This window comes from Danio rerio, chromosome 23 (genome assembly GCF_052040795.2).
Source record: "Danio rerio strain M-AB ecotype USA chromosome 23, GRCz13ab, whole genome shotgun sequence".
In the NCBI taxonomy this organism is placed as follows: domain Eukaryota; kingdom Metazoa; phylum Chordata; class Actinopteri; order Cypriniformes; family Danionidae; genus Danio; species Danio rerio.
In genome coordinates, this window is record NC_141043.1 from 48,557,106 (window position 1) to 48,577,701 (window position 20,596).

General features: G+C 38.7%; 2 protein-coding genes across 4 annotated transcripts in view; both read right to left on the reverse strand.

Moving 5' to 3' along the window:
* The window catches only part of tfr2 (transferrin receptor 2), a 1,009,002-nt gene that overhangs the window by 702,353 nt on the left and 286,053 nt on the right, over window positions 1-20,596 (reverse strand). The window lies entirely within an intron of this gene.
* On the reverse strand, window positions 789-20,209 carry ppp1r35 (protein phosphatase 1, regulatory subunit 35). 3 transcript variants are annotated; one of them, XM_087306181.1, is made up of 6 exons: window positions 15,039-20,209; window positions 11,349-11,500; window positions 7,933-8,029; window positions 5,250-5,447; window positions 4,443-4,576; window positions 789-1,158 (listed from the first exon to the last, which is right to left on the reverse strand). In XM_087306181.1, exons 2-6 carry the CDS (start codon window positions 11,493-11,495, stop codon window positions 979-981), a joined length of 756 nt encoding a protein of 251 aa, XP_087162307.1. In that variant the 5' UTR covers window positions 11,496-11,500; window positions 15,039-20,209; the 3' UTR covers window positions 789-978. The 3 variants fall into 3 exon arrangements, with proteins under 3 accessions (XP_087162307.1, XP_087162309.1, NP_001038856.1); XM_087306183.1 differs by having other exon boundaries at window positions 13,281-15,624; NM_001045391.1 differs by having other exon boundaries at window positions 794-1,158; window positions 20,060-20,178.

Sequence of the window (20,596 nt, forward strand, 5' to 3'; positions counted from 1 at the left end):
ATAAATATTTAAATAAAAACTATATGGTAACAAATTTAAATTAAAAATGTATATTTAAAAAAAACTATATGGTAACAAATTTAAATTAAATATGAATATTTAAATAAAAATTATATGGTAAAATTTTTTTATTAATTATGAATATTTAAATAAAATAATTATATGTAACAAATTTAAAATAAATATGAATATTTAAATATAAATATTATATGGTAACAAATTTAAATTAAATATGAATATTTAAATTATTACATATTTGGTAACAAATGTAAATTAAATATGAATATATTAAAAAATTGTATGGTAACAAATTTAAATAAAAAAAGTATATTGTATCAAATTTAAATTAAATATGAATATTAAAAAAATGATATGTAACAAATTGAAATAAAATATGAATATTCATTTTTTTATTTAATATGTTAATAAATGAGTACACCAAATGATGCATTAGTAAAGATGTATGCTAACAAATGCTTTAATAGAGCGCTAGTTGCTGTTTACTAAAGCAGCACAGCTAAATAAGTATTGTAGTGATGTTAACTGTAGTATTATGTATAATTATTAACAATAATGCGCCGTCCAGTCATGGAATTGATGATCTTAATTTTTAGGCGCTCTTGTTTGAACTGCAAAAACATTTAAAGAGCAAATAAATCAGATGTTTTTCCTTCCATTCCTTGATTGATTGTTTTTAAGACAGACCCGATGAACGCCATGTGCCGAGAGTCTGTGTGTGTGTGTGTGTGTGTGTGTGTGTGTGTTTGAACATTCACTCAATACCAAACTAATACTTAATCAAAACGTTTATTGCTTTTATATTAAATTCACATTAGATTGAAAACGATACAGTAATGCACATTTAATAACACACACACACACACACACACACACACACACACACACACACACACACATCAATCAATCAGAAGAGACATTGTCCTTTCCACACACACACACACACACACACTCACAAGTTCATGATTCCCACAGCTTGTGCAGGCGATGTAGGTGAAAGGTTGTGTGGGCGGGTCTAGGTACAGGCCGGGGGCGTGGCAAAGGGATGTGGTCACCTGGCAACAGTGGAGTCTCTCTGAGCATCTTGTCAGGACTGTAAAACTGCAGTATATCAGGGCCCTCTGGTGGTGGAGACGAGAACTACACACACAATAAATGCATTAAAAGGGAACTATTATGCAAAATAAAACATGCATTTCATAAAATTATTATGCAAAAATCACTTTAATAAGAGGTTTAAACACAGTTGTGTAGCAGCGGTGTGTGAATATGACCAGTTTCTATGGGAAAACATGTATTAATTGTATTTGATGTATGTGTGTATCGTAACTAGTAGGGTTAGGTGATGTCAACCAATTTGGCATCGTACAATATCTAATGTGAAACATTGTGATGGACGATAGCATCGTCGTCCTAAGTGGCAGTAAATTAATTATACATGAATAACTGATAATGCATGTTCTCCCCATGTTGGCCTGGGTTTCCTCTGGGTGCTCCGATTTCCCCCACAAGTGGTACAGTTGAATTGGGTAAGCTAAAATTGTCCGTAGTGTATGTGTGTGAATTAATGTGTATGGGTGTTTCCCAGTAATGGGTTGCACCTGGAAGAGCATCTGCTGCGTAAAACATGTGCTGGATAAGTTGGCGGTTCATTCCGCTGTGGCGACCCCTAATGAAGGGACTAAGCTGAATAGAAAATGAATTCACAACAGAATAATTATTTGTAGCCTACTCTTTCAACTACCTGATCCGCATGGTCTTTGTTTTACTCATAAACAAATCATAAATAAATAAAGATACACAAATGGCGTACACACAATTGGCATGTATAATGAAGTCCACAAACTTGGTTGGTAAAAAGGAGCAAAAACAACAGCAACCAACCAGCAGCGTCTGAGGTTTACACTAATGTTACTAAGTACAAGTGTGAAAGCGAAAGACTGAAGCAGTGTACTGACGGTGTGACATGCTACCTGATAGATTCAAAAGACTGAAGAGTCGTTAGATAGAGACAAGATGAATTAAATATCACCTTTAACAATAATAGTGAGACGCCATCCAGCAATACATTCTAGATAAACTGTCCAATATGCACTGCTCTCTGGGGTTTTGTGCTCAAAGCACCCGCTGACTGCTGGAGCTCAGATGCACGCATATGCTGCAGCGCATGACAGTGTGTGTGTGGTCACGTGATGTGTGTTTTCAGCAATATAGTGTGGATGGAAGGCTGTTCAGAATTGCTAGGTGAAACACCAGTGTGGATGTGGATCATTTTCATTCTGAAATGTATTTTAAAACCAAGCCATATTAGTGTAAACGAGGCCTGAGTGAGTGTTTTTCATGAGCGGGTTGCTGCTGTGATGGGGGCGGGGAGGGGGAACGCAATGCCGGCTCAGCATCGTGATGTCTAGCGGCCATCAGCGATGGATGATGGCATGGTCTATTAACCCAACTTTAGTAACTAGTGCTGCAAAAAAATTATAATAATTCAGCTCCTGTTTTTAGTTATGTAACAAGGCCAATCAAATCATTTTAAGCAATATTAATAACAATATTTCCCAGAGATGGGTTGCGGCTGGAAGGGCATCCGCTGCGTAAAAACTTGCTGGATAAGTTGGCGGTTCATTCCGCTGTGGCGACCCCAGATTAATAAAGGGACTAAGCCGATAAGAAAATGAAATGAAATAACAATAATAATAATAATGGAAAAATAAAAGATGAACATCCCCTTTAACATGTTAAAATATTACTGTATTACATGTTACAAATAATAATAATATGAATTTTTATTTATATAGCGTTCCAGAGCTCAAGGACAATTTACAAAGAATGCCACAAAAAGATAAACAAACATACAGGAAGTCAAATATAACAAACTGGGATTACACAAACAAGACAAAAGAGCAGTGCAAATATTATTGTGTTGTAAAGCATGCACTTAGTTTACTACTATAGATTCTACTTTACACTGGTTTAAATGTCCAGCAGTAGAAAACACCTGCTGCATCCCAAATTGCATACTATCCATCCTAAATGATATTGGAAAATATAATTAGTGTCCCCAAATTGTGGTATGCTGAAAAAGAGCGAGTCTGCATGAAAGATTCGAGAATAGCAGATTAACACACAGCTGCATCTATAATAATGTAGGACATTAAATATGACAACAATGAGGATGATGTGTCAAGATGATTGACAGGTCTTGAAACTAAGCAAAAGAATGGTACGTTAATGAGCCTTTGACACTCTTCTGTTACTCACATCAAAAGTATGTAGTTTTTTTGTCCACATAAAAAGCACATAGTTTTAGAATTACAACAATTCTGTGTGAACAGCCCCTTAGAATGCATCACTTTAATATGGTTAATGACACAATGTAGTTCTTGCAGTGTTGAATCAGTAGCTCCGCCCATGGCACACCTCAAGACACCCAATTTTTTATCAAGAGAGAGTAATGAAGCTGAATATTTCAGAGTAAAGATGAGTGCAGTTCTACAAGATTAATGTGATCTTTTTTATGATAATATTCTTATTTCCTCAAATAATACAAGGAAAAACTCCGGTGTTTTCACTATTTTTAAAATACACCTTTTAATTAGCACAAATTATCTTTATGTAAACTATAAAAAGCTGCAAAAAATTTATAATAATCAAAACAGGGTTCAACGCTAGGGATTTTTTTCTACTGGCCCGATCGGGCGAGTGGTTCAGATTTTTACTTGCCCTGCCAAAATTTTCTCTGGCCCCACTAAAAAAAGAAGTTAGCCATTTAGTTATTCAGCATAACTTTTCTTTAAATACAACTGACAATTTAAAAATGATTTAATTTTAATACAATACTGATTAGATTAATTAAAGTGAATTGTTTAATGTGTGGTTTAGTTTAATTATTTAGTTGACAATTTTATGTTTTTTGTTTGTTTAAAATCCACCAAAATTCCTAGTTTTATAAGCCGGCTCATTACATCAGTCTATAATACTGTCAGTGTTTTTTATTATTCATTTATTTGTAAAACTTAATTTAAAATGCATTTCACTTCTTGTTCTTGCTTGATCCATCAACATAATAATCATATTAGCCGCACGAATTGCGCTTACTGGGCAAACAAGTTCTGAAACAAACGTTTGGGCATGAAAGCACGCAATTGACAAACAGTCGCAGCCAAATTAAACTTTAGTGACAAAGCAGCACTGGCCCCTATCGGGCCAGTAACCATTCTGTATACTGTCCCGAGCGTCTTGCACACTGGCCCCGGACCAGCGGGCATTCCTTATTGTTGAGCCCTGCAAGATATTAAAAACTTTCAAGAAGTTTAAGATAGTGATGACCGCTGAAAGCAGGATCACAGTTATGTGAAATAGCTCCGTTTATTTACATCTCCAACAACTGAAAACTGCATTACTGGCACCGACTGAACTCTGACCTTATTGTTCTGGCTGGCGGTAGGCGGGGCCAACGCTGGCCTATCCTGGAGTGCTTGGCTGATGAGCTGATCGCGTGATAGGCTGACGCTGACTAAGGCCCGGTACAGCTGCTGAGAGCGAGGGAAATTCAGACCTGCAGAAAACAAGGAGGAAAATAAACGACAAAACAGAAAAACCCTAAAGCATTTCAGCTCCACTGGGTGTCATGTGTTGAGATGTTTTGCAGATCGTGGTGTTGTGATGCGTCATTAGACACCTGCTGATATTCAATAATACAAAACATTATAATAATGAACATGCAAGAGATTGGTGTGATCATACGCATTTCAAAACATAGTGAATAATTCTTTACATTCATTTATTTTATTATTAGCTTAGTCCCTTTATTAATCAGGGTTCACCACAGCGGAATGAACCACCAACTAATCCAGCATATGTTTTAAATGGCAGATGCACTTCCAGCCACAAATTAACACATTGGAAACACCCATACACCCCTGCATTCACACACATACACTATGGCCAATTTAGCTTATTCAATTCCCCTATAGCTCATGTGTTTGGACTGTAGGGGAAACCGGAGCACCCAGAGTAAACCCATGCCAACATGGGGAGAACATGCAAACTCCACACAGAAATGCCAATTGACCCAGGCGACACTCAAACCAGCGACATTCTTGCTGTGCTACCTACTGCACCACCGTGTCACCTTATTCTTTAAATTTTCATTAAATTATTCATATTTATAAATTATTTTTAACTTTAATTAAACGAGTGCCTCTGACAGTCATTCGCCTCGGCCTCACCTTCTGCTGCTTTGCTGTTGACGTGGTTCTTTGTGAGTGTTGAACTCTGTAATTTCTCCCGAACTGCTTTCTCAGCATCAAAGGTTTGCTCCGCCTCCTCCTCAAGCTCCGCCCTCAGTGCCAGGGTGGTGTTTAGCTCCGCCTCATGTGTCTGCTGTCCGTCACACTCTCTGCTCTGCTCCCGATCCGTTTCAACACCTAAATATGAACAGATGTGGACTCATATTACTGATTCAAGCCGAGATGAATCACACAGATGATATATTTCTGAATATTTCTGAAGACTAAAAATAATCAGACACACCTCTTGATAATTCATGATAAGTTTACTCCTACTGAATTTCACAAAATCTATTATTATTAGGAGAATAATTTTAATAGGTTAGTAGTAAATTAATATCTTAATAGTTTTCAGTTATCACTTATTTCACAACTCTTTGACTATTTATAAGGCTATGGTAATAACGCTCCAATAGTTAACATTAGCTAAATAAACTAAACTCATCATTAAAACTACAAAAACTATTAATAATCTCAGCTGATGTTTATTTCTTAGTTAATTTTTTTTTTCTTTATTCTTAGTTACATTTTTCTGCCTGAATTAAATTTAAATAGATCAGGAAAATATCTAATAGCTGTGCTAATGTCAAATACATGTAACTCATATTACTGATTCATGTAACTGTGAATCACACAGAGTCAATACTTCTGAATCTACTCAATGTGACAAAAAATTATGTCAGTTTTCAGACACACCCGCTGATAATTCATGACATGTTTACTCCTACTGACTCTCATAAAATCTATTAGTATTAGGACAATTTTACACCATGATGTTATTTTCATTCAAAATAAACACATAGAACAAATATATTGTGCAATTTTATTGGGAAATTATCATCCTAATAATAGTACATAAGCAATAGTGTATATATATATATATATATATATATATATATATATATATATATACACACACACACACACACACACACACACACACACACACACACACACACACACACACACACACACACACACACACACACACACACACACACACACACACACACACACACACACACACACACACACACACACACACACACACACACACATCTTTGTCATGATGACAGTAAATATAAATTTATATTTATATTTATAATTTAAAGTAAATAATATTAGACTAGATATTCTTCAAGACACTTCTATACAGCTTAGTGACATTTAAAGGCTTCACTAAGTTAATTATGAAATAATGCAATAGCTGTATTGCAGAGGGTTGCCATAAATAACATTTAATTTTTTAAATATTTAATATTTAATTCATATTACATTTATATGCCAAGTTTTTTGAGTTGCATATTTATATACACTGTGTAGTTTGATCAGATGGGGCCTTATTATCTTAATCCCCGCCTCCTCAGTGGGTGCTGTTCTGATATTGGCTAGAGTGACTCAAAGGTGAACCTACACCTGTCACGATTATTAAATAACTATCTACTTGTTGCTATTTATTTAATTCTTGTATTGTTTTAGACAATCACGATCGCTACAATTCCATTAAATCGCCAAAAGACATCAATTAAAAAACAAAGATAAAACAAACATGTTACTTTCACTTTCAAATTGGCAATAGTGAGAGACTGTGTGTTTTTGTCGTGTGTGTTGCATATACTGAATGGTATTTTGTGTTTCAGGTAGACGTGCACACATTCAATATCACATTAATGAACGTGCAATATTAATATTGTAGGCACTAAAAAATACCATCAATAACTATTCATTATTTAAACATTTAGAGTGCTTCTTAAGAAAATTCACAACATATTTGCAGTAGTGTTCAAAATAGCGAAACAAGCATGGCTTAATTGGTTATCTTAATAGTTATCAATTGTCAACTCTGTGACTATTTATAAGGCTGTGGTAAACAATGCTTTAATAGTAAACATTAGTTAGGTGAACTAAACCAGTGGTTCTCAAAGTAGGGGGCGGGACCCCCCGAGGGGTCGCGGGGCAATGAAGGGGGGTCGCCTGGTGATTTCCAAAAATCTATTTATTTTTATTAAACCATAAGAATTAACATATTTTATCCATAACTATACTGAAAATAAAAATAGTCGTTTACAGTTTCTATATACTATATAGTTACTATAGTAGCTTATAGTTACTAGTTCTATTGGATTGCGCCCCTTGGGTAATTACATTATATTAAAGGCAGCAATAGCGTCAGATGCATTTTGATTTTATAACATTAGGTTATACTGTCTGGCACATTTAAAGCACTGACACAAATTTAGTTGGTGTGTCTGCGTCATTGCATGCAAGGTTTCTGTATTTTTAATCACCTCAGAGGTTATTGGGGGTCGCGAGTCACTGGCATTGTTATTTTGGGGGTCGCGGGCTGAAAAGTTTGGGAACCCCTGAACTAAACTCACCATGAAAACTACTTAATCTCAGCTGATGTTCATTTCTTAGTTATTTATTCCTAATGAGAACAATAATGCATTTTTAGCCTGAACTAAATTTAAATAGATCAGGAAAACATCTGATACCTGTTTATTTGAGTAGGATCATTACATAAATAAATACTTCTTTTTTAGGAAAATGTTTTATTGCAAGAATGACTATTGCATATTTTCCCAGTATCACGCAGCAGTCGTGATCGTAATATCCCACAAACCATGCTCGTCTTTGTTCGGAGGTTTCCGGGCTGTGGGTTGATTATTTCTGGGTTCTGGGTTCACTGTGATGAGCACCGGATCCACATTAAAACGCACCTGAAACACACGCAATGGTACAAATATGTTCACATTAATGCATCTGACAGACAAAGCAACTTAAACTTCATTTAAGGAGTAAAACTGATTAATTCAGAGCAGATCCAGGTACTAAATATACATTGAAAAAAGTTGCATGCAGAACTGTTGCAAACTATTTATTTGTGTTGAATTTAAACAAACAAATTACATTTAATGCTGTTCAACTTAATTTGTTTGTTTAAATTAAGCCCAAATAAATTGTTTACAACCACTTAGTGTAAAATATTAAGTAAATAACACAGAATTTATTTATCCTAATCTTTAATTTATCTTTATTTACTCATCTATGAATATTTTTTTCAGTGTACGATAGTTCATTCATTCATGTTCCTTCAGCTTAATCCCTTTAATAATCAGTGGTCACCACAGTGGAATGAACCACCAACTATTCCAGCATATGTTTTACATAAGCTGCTTTTCCACTATCGTGCCAAACCGTTCTAAGAACACTTCGGTACGGTTACGGTTGTTTCTCCACTGAGCCTGGAACGGCGCGGCACGATCACAAACCGTTCTCGGCCCGGAATTCTCGGCACGGTTAGACAACCATGCTGAACTGTGCTGACAGATTCTGTGTGTTGACGTCGCGACTCGGTTGCTAAGCTACCACAGCTGGCTCAGCAGAAGCGCGCTAGTCATCAGACATCCTCAATAAACTACAGTACATTTAATATAAAATAATGATCCAGGTCTAAACGATACAGTTTGAAAAGGGTTTTAAAACCATGGAGCAGTCTCTGGCAGAGAAGTGAATAACTCATCACATTATTTTATTCATTAAATTTATTATTTTATTGTCTTGAATACAGACCTACTTCGCCTGCCTGAATGTGAGTTTATTGCACGCAGCGCTGTATTTCACAGCACAAAACTCGCTCTGATCCGGGAGAGACATGCCAGCGACTTGCGCTGCTGACTTTCTTTTCCAGCTGCGCATCGAATAAAGTCACGCTTAGTAGATGTCCAAATTCCACAACAACATCACTATATCCATGGGACACGAACTTGCAGACTCTTTTAACAACGAGGAAATAATTGCACTTTTTAATTCAAAGCCAGGACAGCTTGTTAATACCGGCGAGACCACCTGAAGGACTTCGTGTTGTAATGTCGGCCGTCCAAATGACTTTGCTTGACAGCTTTACGGAGCGGCACTGTAACTGTCCAAGGTACTGTTGTATGATTTATATTATAGCATATGCACTAATAAACAAGTAAAAAGAATGAATGAATTAAATAAATATGGATTCTTAAATGTCAGTATTGCTTTTACTCAAAAAATATCAATAAGTTTTTACAAATGTTTTATTAAAAAAAAGAGCAATTTTCATCATTTCAGCTAAAGGCAATTATATGATTCAGTTATACATAAGTTATTTGACATTTATGAGGCATGTAACATGTTTCTGTGTTTTTGTTTTTTTTTGTTCTTAGTGATCTTTAATATAGCTACGCAAATATTTTCTAAAACGTCTAGCAATAATTCGCCTACAGCTTGTTAGTTAATTATGAACAAAAAATAATAATAATAATAAAAATAAAATGATCAAAATAAAAAGATAATAGAGCAGCATTTTGCTAAATATAATAGTGCTTATATAATATAATAGGGAGCCGTTTACATGCGTTACCAAGGCAACTACTGATGCGTTTTGTGTAATGTTTTAAAGAGCTTTGTCGCAGCACGACAGTGGAAAATGAAACCGCATCCGTGCTGTCTGGCCCGGTTTGGCACGGAATGGAACAGTTCTGTTTAAAGAACGATTCAGCACGATAGTGGAAAAGCGGCTATAGTGGATGCCCTTCCAGTCACAACCCAGTACTGGGAAACATCCATACACACTCATACACACACTACAGACAATTTAGTTAATCAATTCCCCTATAGCGCATGTGTTTGGACTGTGGGAGAAACCGGAGGAAACCCACGCCAACACGAGGAGAAGATGCAAACTCCACCCTAGCTGGGACTCGAATCAGCGACGTTCTTGCTGTGAGGCCACAGTGCTAACCACTGAGCTACTCTTCTACCCTATTTTGGATGTTATGAAAGGCCAAAACCTCATAACTGATCAGTACTGTTTTCCTCAATGGAACAAAATAACATCGTCAAGAATCTCTTAAAGGGCTAGTTCACCCAAAAATGTAAATTCAGTCAAACGTATTTTTATTTATTTATTTTTTAGGGGTTTTCACATTTATTGATCGGACATTGGAGATAAAGAGACAGGAAAGTGTGAGGAGCAGAGATGGGAAGGATCAGCAAAGGGCCTTGAGACGGGAATCGAACTCGGGTCGCTGCAAGCACCTCGGTGCTATGTGTTGACGCACTAACCAATAGGCTATAGGCGCCGAATCATATTTTAATTTTTTATGTACTGTAATTTTAATTGTTGTGTTTTTTATGTCTCCCCTTGGACAGGGGTTAAAAGCTAGCAAGTCTGCTATAACATTAAAACAAATGCATATGGCTTATCCAGAGTAATTGTGATGTGTATGTCATATTAATTAAAGGTGACCTATCATAGCTCTTTTTACAAGCTGTAAAATGCATCTCTGCTGTCTCTAGAGTGTGTGTGTGAAGTCTGAGCTGAAAATAGCACACAGATAACGCTTTCTACCTCTCTGAATCTGACACTTTCAGGCTTTGAACCTAATTATGGCGTTTTGGTGACTGTCACTTTAAATTCAAACGAGATTGAGCTCTTTTCAGATAAGGGCGGAGCTACATATGCCTGTGTGTCAGCATAGCGACAGATTGAAAAGTGCTTTTCAGGTGTGCATGCGTGCTTCAGTGTAATTGTGGGCTTCATGTCAGTCTATGGTCTGTTCATTTGTGCTTCATCTAAAACTCCACATCTATAATCCTCTTAGTCTACGCTGACATTATCTTCAGCAGCTCTGATGGCATATTGACAGACGGCTGCTTCTCACTCAGGCCTGCTGTTTATGCTAATGAGATGGAGAGATGGGCACTAGTGGGCGGGGCTTTCCCCCTCTGATGACACGTACAAAGGGAGAATGTCAATCACAGTGTTTCTGCAGACTGCCTTTATCAAGTCTGGTTAGAACAAATACAATTCATTCCTGTTTATCATTATAATATAGTTATATTCACACACTGCTGACACACAACTGTGTTTATTAAACCTCTCATAGAAGTGCATGATAGCACCATCTAGTGGACACACAGAATTTGTCAGCCTGTAAAACGGGTTTAACTTTGGATCTGTTTGAACTTGACTGCGGTGAGTTTAAATATTTCACAGGACCGAACCTGTCGCCGGCGTCTGTCTGCTGGCCGCTCGGGGGTGAGAGAGACAGACAGGTCCAGATCAGCACAGAGCAGTTCTGCGGTCTGGATGCGCTCGTCCCGCAAGGGTTCAGGAGCCGCCCGGATCAGAGGCTCGCCACACACCTCCATCAGTCCTGCACACAGACACTGAATTAGCCCTCGTGTTCAATTTGATTTACACAAGTTCTGTTTAGCGGAGAGATTTTTTTTCAACTTCTAATCATAACAGTGTCTTATTTAAGATTTCTTTTATCTTTGCCATGATGACAGCACATTATCATAGTGAACATGTACGACATTGTATTCATGAGCACTTATAAATACAGTAAATAATTGTTTATTATTTAAACTTTTGATATGTGTTGATAAAGACAGACATTTTTATGACATTTTTAGATAATACAATATGTGAAATAAAAAATATACGATAAATTTCTCATAAATTACTAAATTAAATTGAAACTAAAAGTACTAAATCAAAACTCTCAGTAACAAGAGATTTATATTTAGATTAATATTTAGTTTGTATTTTTGAGCAAATATACATATATATATATATATATATATATATATATATATATATATATATATATATATATATATATATATATATATATATATGTATGTATGTATGTATGTATGTATGTATGTATGTATATATATATATATGTATGTATGTGTGTGTGTGTATATATATATGTGTGTGTATATATATATATGTGTATATATATGTATATATGTATATATATATATATATATATATATATATATATATATATATATATATATATGTATATGTATATATATATATATATATATATATATATATATATATATATATATATATATATAATTTTTCCTTTGTTCTGCGAACTACTGATGTCATTATATCTAATTTAATTTTCTTACAAAACATTTATTTACAGATTCCATTCATTCAATCATTTTATTTTTAGATTAGTGCCTTTATTAATCTAGGATCGCCACAGTGGAATGAACCACCAACTAATCCAGCATAAGTTTTACACAGCGGATGCCCTTCCAACTGCAACCCATCACTGGGAAACACCCATACACTTCCATTCACACATATACATACATGATGATTTAGCTTACCCAATTCTTAATTAACAGATTTACTTATACTTATTTAAACAACACAATATTAATGCTTTAACCTCATAAGAGTTGAGAAAAACGCTCTAAAATGCAGCATTTTTACTTTATGTAACCCTCCCAAAAAGGGCATAAAGTATTCACACACAACACAAGTTCTTTGCTGGACAAAATACAGTATTTATTTTGGGCCACAATAATCAAGTAAACGTCAAACACTCAATTCATTTAAATACTAATTTAACTTTTATTTTATACAATAATCTTAAAGATTAAAATTCCACACAAGGGGAGCAGCAGGTAGGGAATCGAAAGGACATAAAGTTCATGATGTAAAGATTGTTAGCGGACGGCATAAAAATTATTAGGTAAGGCAATTAAAATGACCACCACAAGGCATTTAACAAGGGGTATCAACCGTAATTGTGCAACACATCATCATTTCACATCAACCCAGAGTTGTAATACACCACACCGTAAATCTCATAAATATAAAGGTATAAATAACACCCATAAATAGACTCCACACAGCAATCAAATCATAAGCTACCATCAATACCACTCCAGCTAAATATCAAGCCGTCGTCATTTAACATTTCCTTTACGGAGCGTGATGCTAGCCTGCGCTCATCCCCCGTCACACGCACGCACGCACGCACGCACGCACGCACACACACACACAGACAGACAGAGTACAAGCGCCGGGAGCAATCAAACTCACTCAAACTCCCGGCGAACAAAATGCAATGCACACACAATGACCCCGCAACAGTATAACTGTGCTGCTGGCCCGCTTACCCGCTACCGGACGTGGGAAACAGCGATTGGAAATTCAACAGCGGCCGCCGAAACTTTAGTCCGGGGAAACCCCAGCACTACCAACTATCCCTCCCAGTTATTCGCTCGCGCACAACATCATGCCCACGTCCCGGCACGATAGCCTTGGCCAGCGGCTCAGCAGCACCTGCAATCAAAAACCAAGAAAAACCCCTCCTGACCCAGAAACTGCAATCGCTTTTAAAGGCTTGGACTCATTACAAATTGAACTCAGCTGTTCATCTCCTGGAAACGTCATAGACGCAAATGACGCCAGTACGCATCATCCTGGTTTGGGAAGCACCGCTTACATCCACCCCCCCTACTCAAAATGTGTCCACACATTTCCACTTAAATTCTGTAACGCTGAGGCAACAGGCCCTTGGTGGCCCGTGCAGATCGCCTCAAACCCTCCACTGATACATCAGGTGGGCTAGAGAGTCCTTCTCTCTGTATAGTCGGAGCAGTTGTTTCAGCATTGTCCATAACAGTCCTTTCATTTTCCCTTACAGGTGCAGGCAAATCTGTTAGACAGCCCCCGACCCAAGGATACATACACCAATTACTGTTCAGTGGATCAACCTGAAGAGCAGGAGCTTGCTCCCCTACTTCATTCTCTGAATGTGAGGTTACCTCAAATTTGCAGGGACTTAACATATTGCGGTGCAACACCCTCTCAACACAATTACCCCCTTCCTTCTTTACAACATAAACTGGTATGTCAAGATTAGGTTGAGAAATAACCACATATGTATTCCTCTCCCACCTATCCTCCAATTTACCTTTTCCTCTGGCCCTCTTATTAAGAACCATTACCCTCTGTCCTATTAGCAAAGGTTCCCCTCTTACCCTACGATCAAACCCCTTCTTTTGATGAAGTTGAGCCTTCTGGACCTGTTTTCTCGCTTGACTATAGGCAGTTACCAGTCTTTTATGGTGATGATGCACCCAGCTGCCAACTGTTCCTGAAAACCCATCTCCCCGACCCAACATAATGTCCATGGGCAACTTAGCATATCGTCCAAACATCAAAAAGTAAGGGGCATACCCTGTAGATGGATGGGGGGTATTATTGTAGGCTTGTACCATCTCTGCTACATGCTGGTCCCAATTTTCCTTCTGGTCATCCCTTAATGTACCCAGCATGCTCAACAATGTCCGATTAAAGCGCTCACATTGTCCATTCCCTGCAGGGTGATAGGGTGTTGTATGGGACTTTCTGATGTCATATAATCCACACAGTTCCTTTATGACTCTAGACTCAAAATTGGGACCCTGATCAGAGTGCAACTGATCAAATCCCCCAAACTGCTGAATGAAATGTTCCCATAACGCCCTTGCAGTTGTCACCGCTGTTTGATCCATGGTTGGCACTGCCACAGCATAACGGGTAAAATGGTCCATCATAACTAAAATGTTACACCTCCCACTACGCGCAGGCTCCAGTGACAGGAAGTCCACAGACACAATCTGTAATGGATAATCTGAATCTATGGATACCAGCGGGGCACTCACTTTATTAGCTGGGGTCTTATGCAGATTACATCGAACACATTTAAGACACCACTTCTCCACTCCTTGTGTCATCCCCGGCCAAAAGAAACGGCGACGGGCCAAGCCGAGAGTTTTTTCCACTCCAAGGTGTCCGGCACGATCGTGCACCCATTCTAGGACTTGGTTCTGCAAACTCTGAGGCACCAAAACTTGTTTCAGTTTGTCAAATGTCTTTGGATCACATACCTCACGGCACAACAATCCTCTATCGGTGCCCAGACGACCCCACTGTCGCAGCACCACTTGAGTAGGTCGATCCTCTGCTGCTCGTTCTCTTGGTCCAGGGCCTCTTCCTCTGTCCATATACATCCACAATCGTGACAGCACTGGATCCGCCCGCTGTGCCCTCACCCAGTCATCCAACAAACTAGGTCCGACACACTCCTCCTGGGTCAACTGTGGCTCTCGTTCTTTGCTTGGCTCCTTCTCCTGGTCCTTAACTACTGGAACAAAGGCATGGACACAAGCATGAACCACTTCAGATGGTACATATCCCGGCTCACCACATGGCACTGCTTCATCCTCTATAGACTGGCCATCTGTCTCTTTCCCAGGCCATCTCGAGAGGGCATCAGCGTTTCCATTTGTCCGTCCTGGTCTATAGCGCACATCAAACTGAAATCCAGCCAATTGGGCCATCCATCGTTGCTCCACTGCCCCCAGCGTAGCCGTATTCAGGTGAGCCAGCGGATTATTATCTGTGAACACAGTAAAGGGAGACACAGCAAGATAGTCCCTGAACTTTTCCGCTATAGCCCATTTTAAAGCCAGCAGTTCTAATTTAAATGAGCTATAGTTTTTATCGTTCTTCTCCGTAGGGCGTAGGCTTCTGCTTGCATAGGCAATTACTCTCTCCTTCCCTTCTTGAACCTGAGCAAGTACTGCTCCCAACCCCGTCTGACAGGCATCCGTATACAGCACAAATGGCAGCTGGAAATCAGCATATGCTAATAGGGGTGCTTGCAGGAGGCTCTCCTTTAATTTCTTGAAGGCGCTTTCTTGCATCTCCCCCCATGCCCAACGCTCTGCTTTACCTGCAGCTGGTTGAGTTCGTCGTTTCGATGTCCCCCATAACATTGAATTCAGTGGTGCTGCAATCTTTGCAAAGTCTTTTATAAAACGTCTATAATAACCCACTAGGCCCAAAAAGGCCCGAAGCTGGGTAATGTTCTGAGGAGCCGCCCATGTCTCCACAGCTTGCAACTTCCCTGGGTCTGGTGACACCCCTCCTTCTGAAATCACATGGCCCAAATAATGCACTTTGCTCTGAAACAGAGAACACTTAGTTGGTTTTACTTTCAGGTTAAAATCCCCAAGACGACTAAAAACCAAGTCCAGATGGTCAATGTGAGCCTCAAAAGAGGAGGAGAAAATAATTATATCATCCAGATAAAGCAACACAGTTTCAAAATTTTGATCCCCAAGACAGCTTTCAACCAGCCTTTGAAACGTTCCTGGAGCATTGCATAACCCCATTGGCATCCGATTAAATTCATATAGCCCCATTGGGGTAACAAAAGCGGTCTTCTCTTTGTCAGCTGGGTGCACCCCCACTTGCCAATACCCATGTGCTAAATCTAAAGTTGAAAACACTGTAGATTTTTTCAATGAGGCTAGTGATTCCTCAATTCTAGGCAAAGGATATGAATCTTTATGTGTAACACCATTCAGACACCTGTAGTCTACGCAGAAACGAAGGGTGCCGTCCTTCTTTCTGACAAGCACTACAGGTGCTGCCCAGGGGCTATAGCTCTCCCTAATAATACCATTCTCAAGCATGTTATTTAAAAGTCCCCTAACTTCCTGATACAATTTTGGTGGAATCCTATTGTAACGTTCTCTAATTGGGGCTGCATCACCTGTTGGTATAACATGCAAGACTCTATCTGTAAATCCATAATCTTCCTCATGCTCTGAGAAAACCTTCTGATGTTTAGCCAGCAAACCAGAAATCATCTCTTGTTGTTTTAGACTAAACTGCTGTGGATCTAACGGTACAGCAACAGGCCATGGCATCTGCACTTGTTCGTCATCCTGCACTCTATTTTGTCTCACGCTTACCTCCACAGTGTCATCATCTAATGATCTTAATTCCACATTTCCTTGCAGGCCAGAAGAACACAACTCCACATCTGAAAGCCGTCCAATCCGGCAGCGTTGGGAGAGGATCACAGCCACTGGGGACAGATTAAGAATTCTAACCATAACCCTTCCCTTTGAAACTGTACTCAACGATCGGGCTACCAATAACTGCCCTGGCAATACATCTGGACATGGTTCTACCAAACCCACATAATCCCTCTTATCAGGCCGAACCCGTGCACATGCCTCGATCACCATCTCTGACTGTGGTGGTATTATTTTTTTCCTTCCCTGGGGCCAGTAAATTGAACTTATCTGCCCCGACTCGTCAGCAAAATGTAATAAATCTTCACACACAGAAAACATCTGGCGCCATACTTTAACTTGTACTTCACTTTCTGAGCCTAGGTAATCATCTCCAGTTTTTGTCATTAAAAATTCTCTACATTCCTTAATTACATTCATGCCAATCAACCCTGGATATGATGATCCGTTTGAATCTTTGACAATAAGCACGCCCCTTTTTGGTATGACTTTGCCACAAATATTTAAATCCACCTCAATGTAGCCAATATACGGGATGACTAACCCATTAGCAGCCACTAGGTTAAATTTTTGAATGGGTGGATACACCATTGGCCCTTCGGTCTCGAAATGTTTCTTAAAATAACTTTCAGTCAATGTGGTTACCTGCGAGCCAGTATCAATTAAGCAAGATGTTTTAACTCCTTGTATTTCTACCTGCACGACTGGACATTGTCCTATTAGGTGATCTTTCTTTTCTAATTGGCCACTACTTGATGTACCCACCGTTTGGGCCTGTACAGTGGGCTCTATAAGTTTAAAGGCCCTTGTGGTCCTTCTACAGTCCTACAACGTCTTTCAATATGACCCACTTGTTTACAACGCCGACAAATAGGTCTTCCCTGATGGTCGAATTGATCAGAACTTCTTCGACCCCCCATCAACTCATACCTAGGTCTAACACCCTCACTCTTAGGCCACATATTCTGTACTCCTTCACGGACTTCACTCATCATTCCAGCTACCATTTCTTTTATTTCTCCTTTCAGCTGCAAAAATACCTCCTGTTTAATTTCCTCTACCAATTTGGTTGTATCTAGAGTTGGTTTCATTTGTACGGTTGCAGCTACTGCTTGCCTTACCTCTCCAAACGCATCTGCTTGTAGGATGGCTTCTCGTTTAATATCAACAAAAGCAATATCTGACGATGCTCTTACCATACCCTGAAGTTCCCTCCGCAGTCCGGCATCAAAAAGTCCCAAAATAAACTGATCCCGTAACACATAGCCTCCAGTAGTGTGATCTCCCCTACTCTCCAACCTATTACTTAATTCCTGAAGTACTAATGCAAACTGTCTCACACTCTCATCGGTCCTTTGTTTACGAGTAAAAAATTGGGAACGAAGGGTTGCAAGAGGGACTGTATCCCCATAATTATTTTTCAAAAATGTCAATATCTGTCCTGATGTTACACGCTCTGCTATCGGCAAAGCTAACACTTCCCTCTTCGCTTCCCCATCTAAATTACTTATTAAAGCTGAAACTTTTTGAGCCTCTGAAAAAGGGTACATATCAAACATTGATTTTTGCATATTATGCCAATCCTGAAAATTATTCTCCTGTGCCGTTTTCTCCCCACTAAATTTTTGACACCATGGTGTCCCCATCATCAAAGGAAACATAAGCATGGCTTGATTCTGGGCTATATTAGGTGAGCTATCAGCCCCCTGCTGCTGCTCACCAGATGTAGAAGGTGACTGGTCTAACTGTTGTGTGGTTGACATTTTCCTGATTATTGCCCAAAGTCCAGACTGCCAAAACTACGCCAAGTTGTAACCCTCCCAAAAAGGGCATAAAGTATTCACACACAACACAAGTTCTTTGCTGGACAAAATACAGTATTTATTTTGGGCCACAATAATCAAGTAAACGTCAAACACTCAATTCATTTAAATACTAATTTAACTTTTATTTTATACAATAATCTTAAAGATTAAAATTCCACACAAGGGGAGCAGCAGGTAGGGAATCGAAAGGACATAAAGTTCATGATGTAAAGATTGTTAGCGGACGGCATAAAAATTATTAGGTAAGGCAATTAAAATGACCACCACAAGGCATTTAACAAGGGGTATCAACCGTAATTGTGCAACACATCATCATTTCACATCAACCCAGAGTTGTAATACACCACACCGTAAATCTCATAAATATAAAGGTATAAATAACACCCATAAATAGACTCCACACAGCAATCAAATCATAAGCTACCATCAATACCACTCCAGCTAAATATCAAGCCGTCGTCATTTAACATTTCCTTTACGGAGCGTGATGCTAGCCTGCGCTCATCCCCCGTCACACGCACGCACGCACGCACGCACGCACGCACACACACACACAGACAGACAGAGTACAAGCGCCGGGAGCAATCAAACTCACTCAAACTCCCGGCGAACAAAATGCAATGCACACACAATGACCCCGCAACAGTATAACTGTGCTGCTGGCCCGCTTACCCGCTACCGGACGTGGGAAACAGCGATTGGAAATTCAACAGCGGCCGCCGAAACTTTAGTCCGGGGAAACCCCAGCACTACCAACTATCCCTCCCAGTTATTCGCTCGCGCACAACATCATGCCCACGTCCCGGCACGATAGCCTTGGCCAGCGGCTCAGCAGCACCTGCAATCAAAAACCAAGAAAAACCCCTCCTGACCCAGAAACTGCAATCGCTTTTAAAGGCTTGGACTCATTACAAATTGAACTCAGCTGTTCATCTCCTGGAAACGTCATAGACGCAAATGACGCCAGTACGCATCATCCTGGTTTGGGAAGCACCGCTTACATCTATATTCAGAAATGTAGTTAAACAAACCTTAAATACATCTCTGTATACAAACACACAATGTTAACGCTTGATTCACTTTAGTTTTACACAGAACTGATGAGTGCTTTTATAAAATATAAAGAAATATTGTTAACTTAGTCTGCACTTGATTCAGGATCGTTAGTGACAAGAACTGAGTATAAAACGGACAATAAATCATTACGATGACTATTTCAATCTAAATAAACAGATTATGACGCTCTTAACTTACCTGTAATTTTAATATATGCCTGCTGTGTTCCGTGAACACTCTTCTGTGATGAAATATGCGAGGATTTATTCAGCAAATGTCTAATTTGAGAAAATAATAATACTCTTTTTAAACTCCCTCCACCGCTGCCGCGCAGTCGCACTTCCGGGTAAACGTGACGTTGATGCGCATGCCCTCTGATGCGCGTAGAGAGAAGGCTCAAGGCTAGAAGCTTTGAGGAAGGTAAAGTCTAAAAGGGATACAGCTGCAGATACTCGCATAGCATGATTTTTGTAACGATCTACAACAATAATCAATATTTTTACATTACTGTTGAGGGGTTGGGGTAGGCGGTAATAAAATACAATTTAATGGGTACTTTAATAAATAATATGAATATCACTGAGTATATTTTATGTTATTTTTAAAGCTGTAGTTGGAAAAATTACCATACACACACACACACACACACACACACACACATACATATATATATATATATATATATATATATATATATATATATATATATATATATATATATATATATATATATAT

Coding starts and splice junctions, on each gene's coding strand:
- ppp1r35 (XM_087306181.1), bottom strand. CDS start 11,495: ATGGAGGTGTGTGGCGAGCCTCTGATCCGGGCGGCTCCTGAACCCTTG. Junction 8,030..11,348: donor CAGACAGACGCCGGCGACAG/GTTCGGTCCTGT, acceptor CGTGTGTTTCAG/GTGCGTTTTAATGTGGATCC. Junction 4,577..5,249: donor CAACAGCAAAGCAGCAGAAG/GTGAGGCCGAGG, acceptor TGTTTTCTGCAG/GTCTGAATTTCCCTCGCTCT.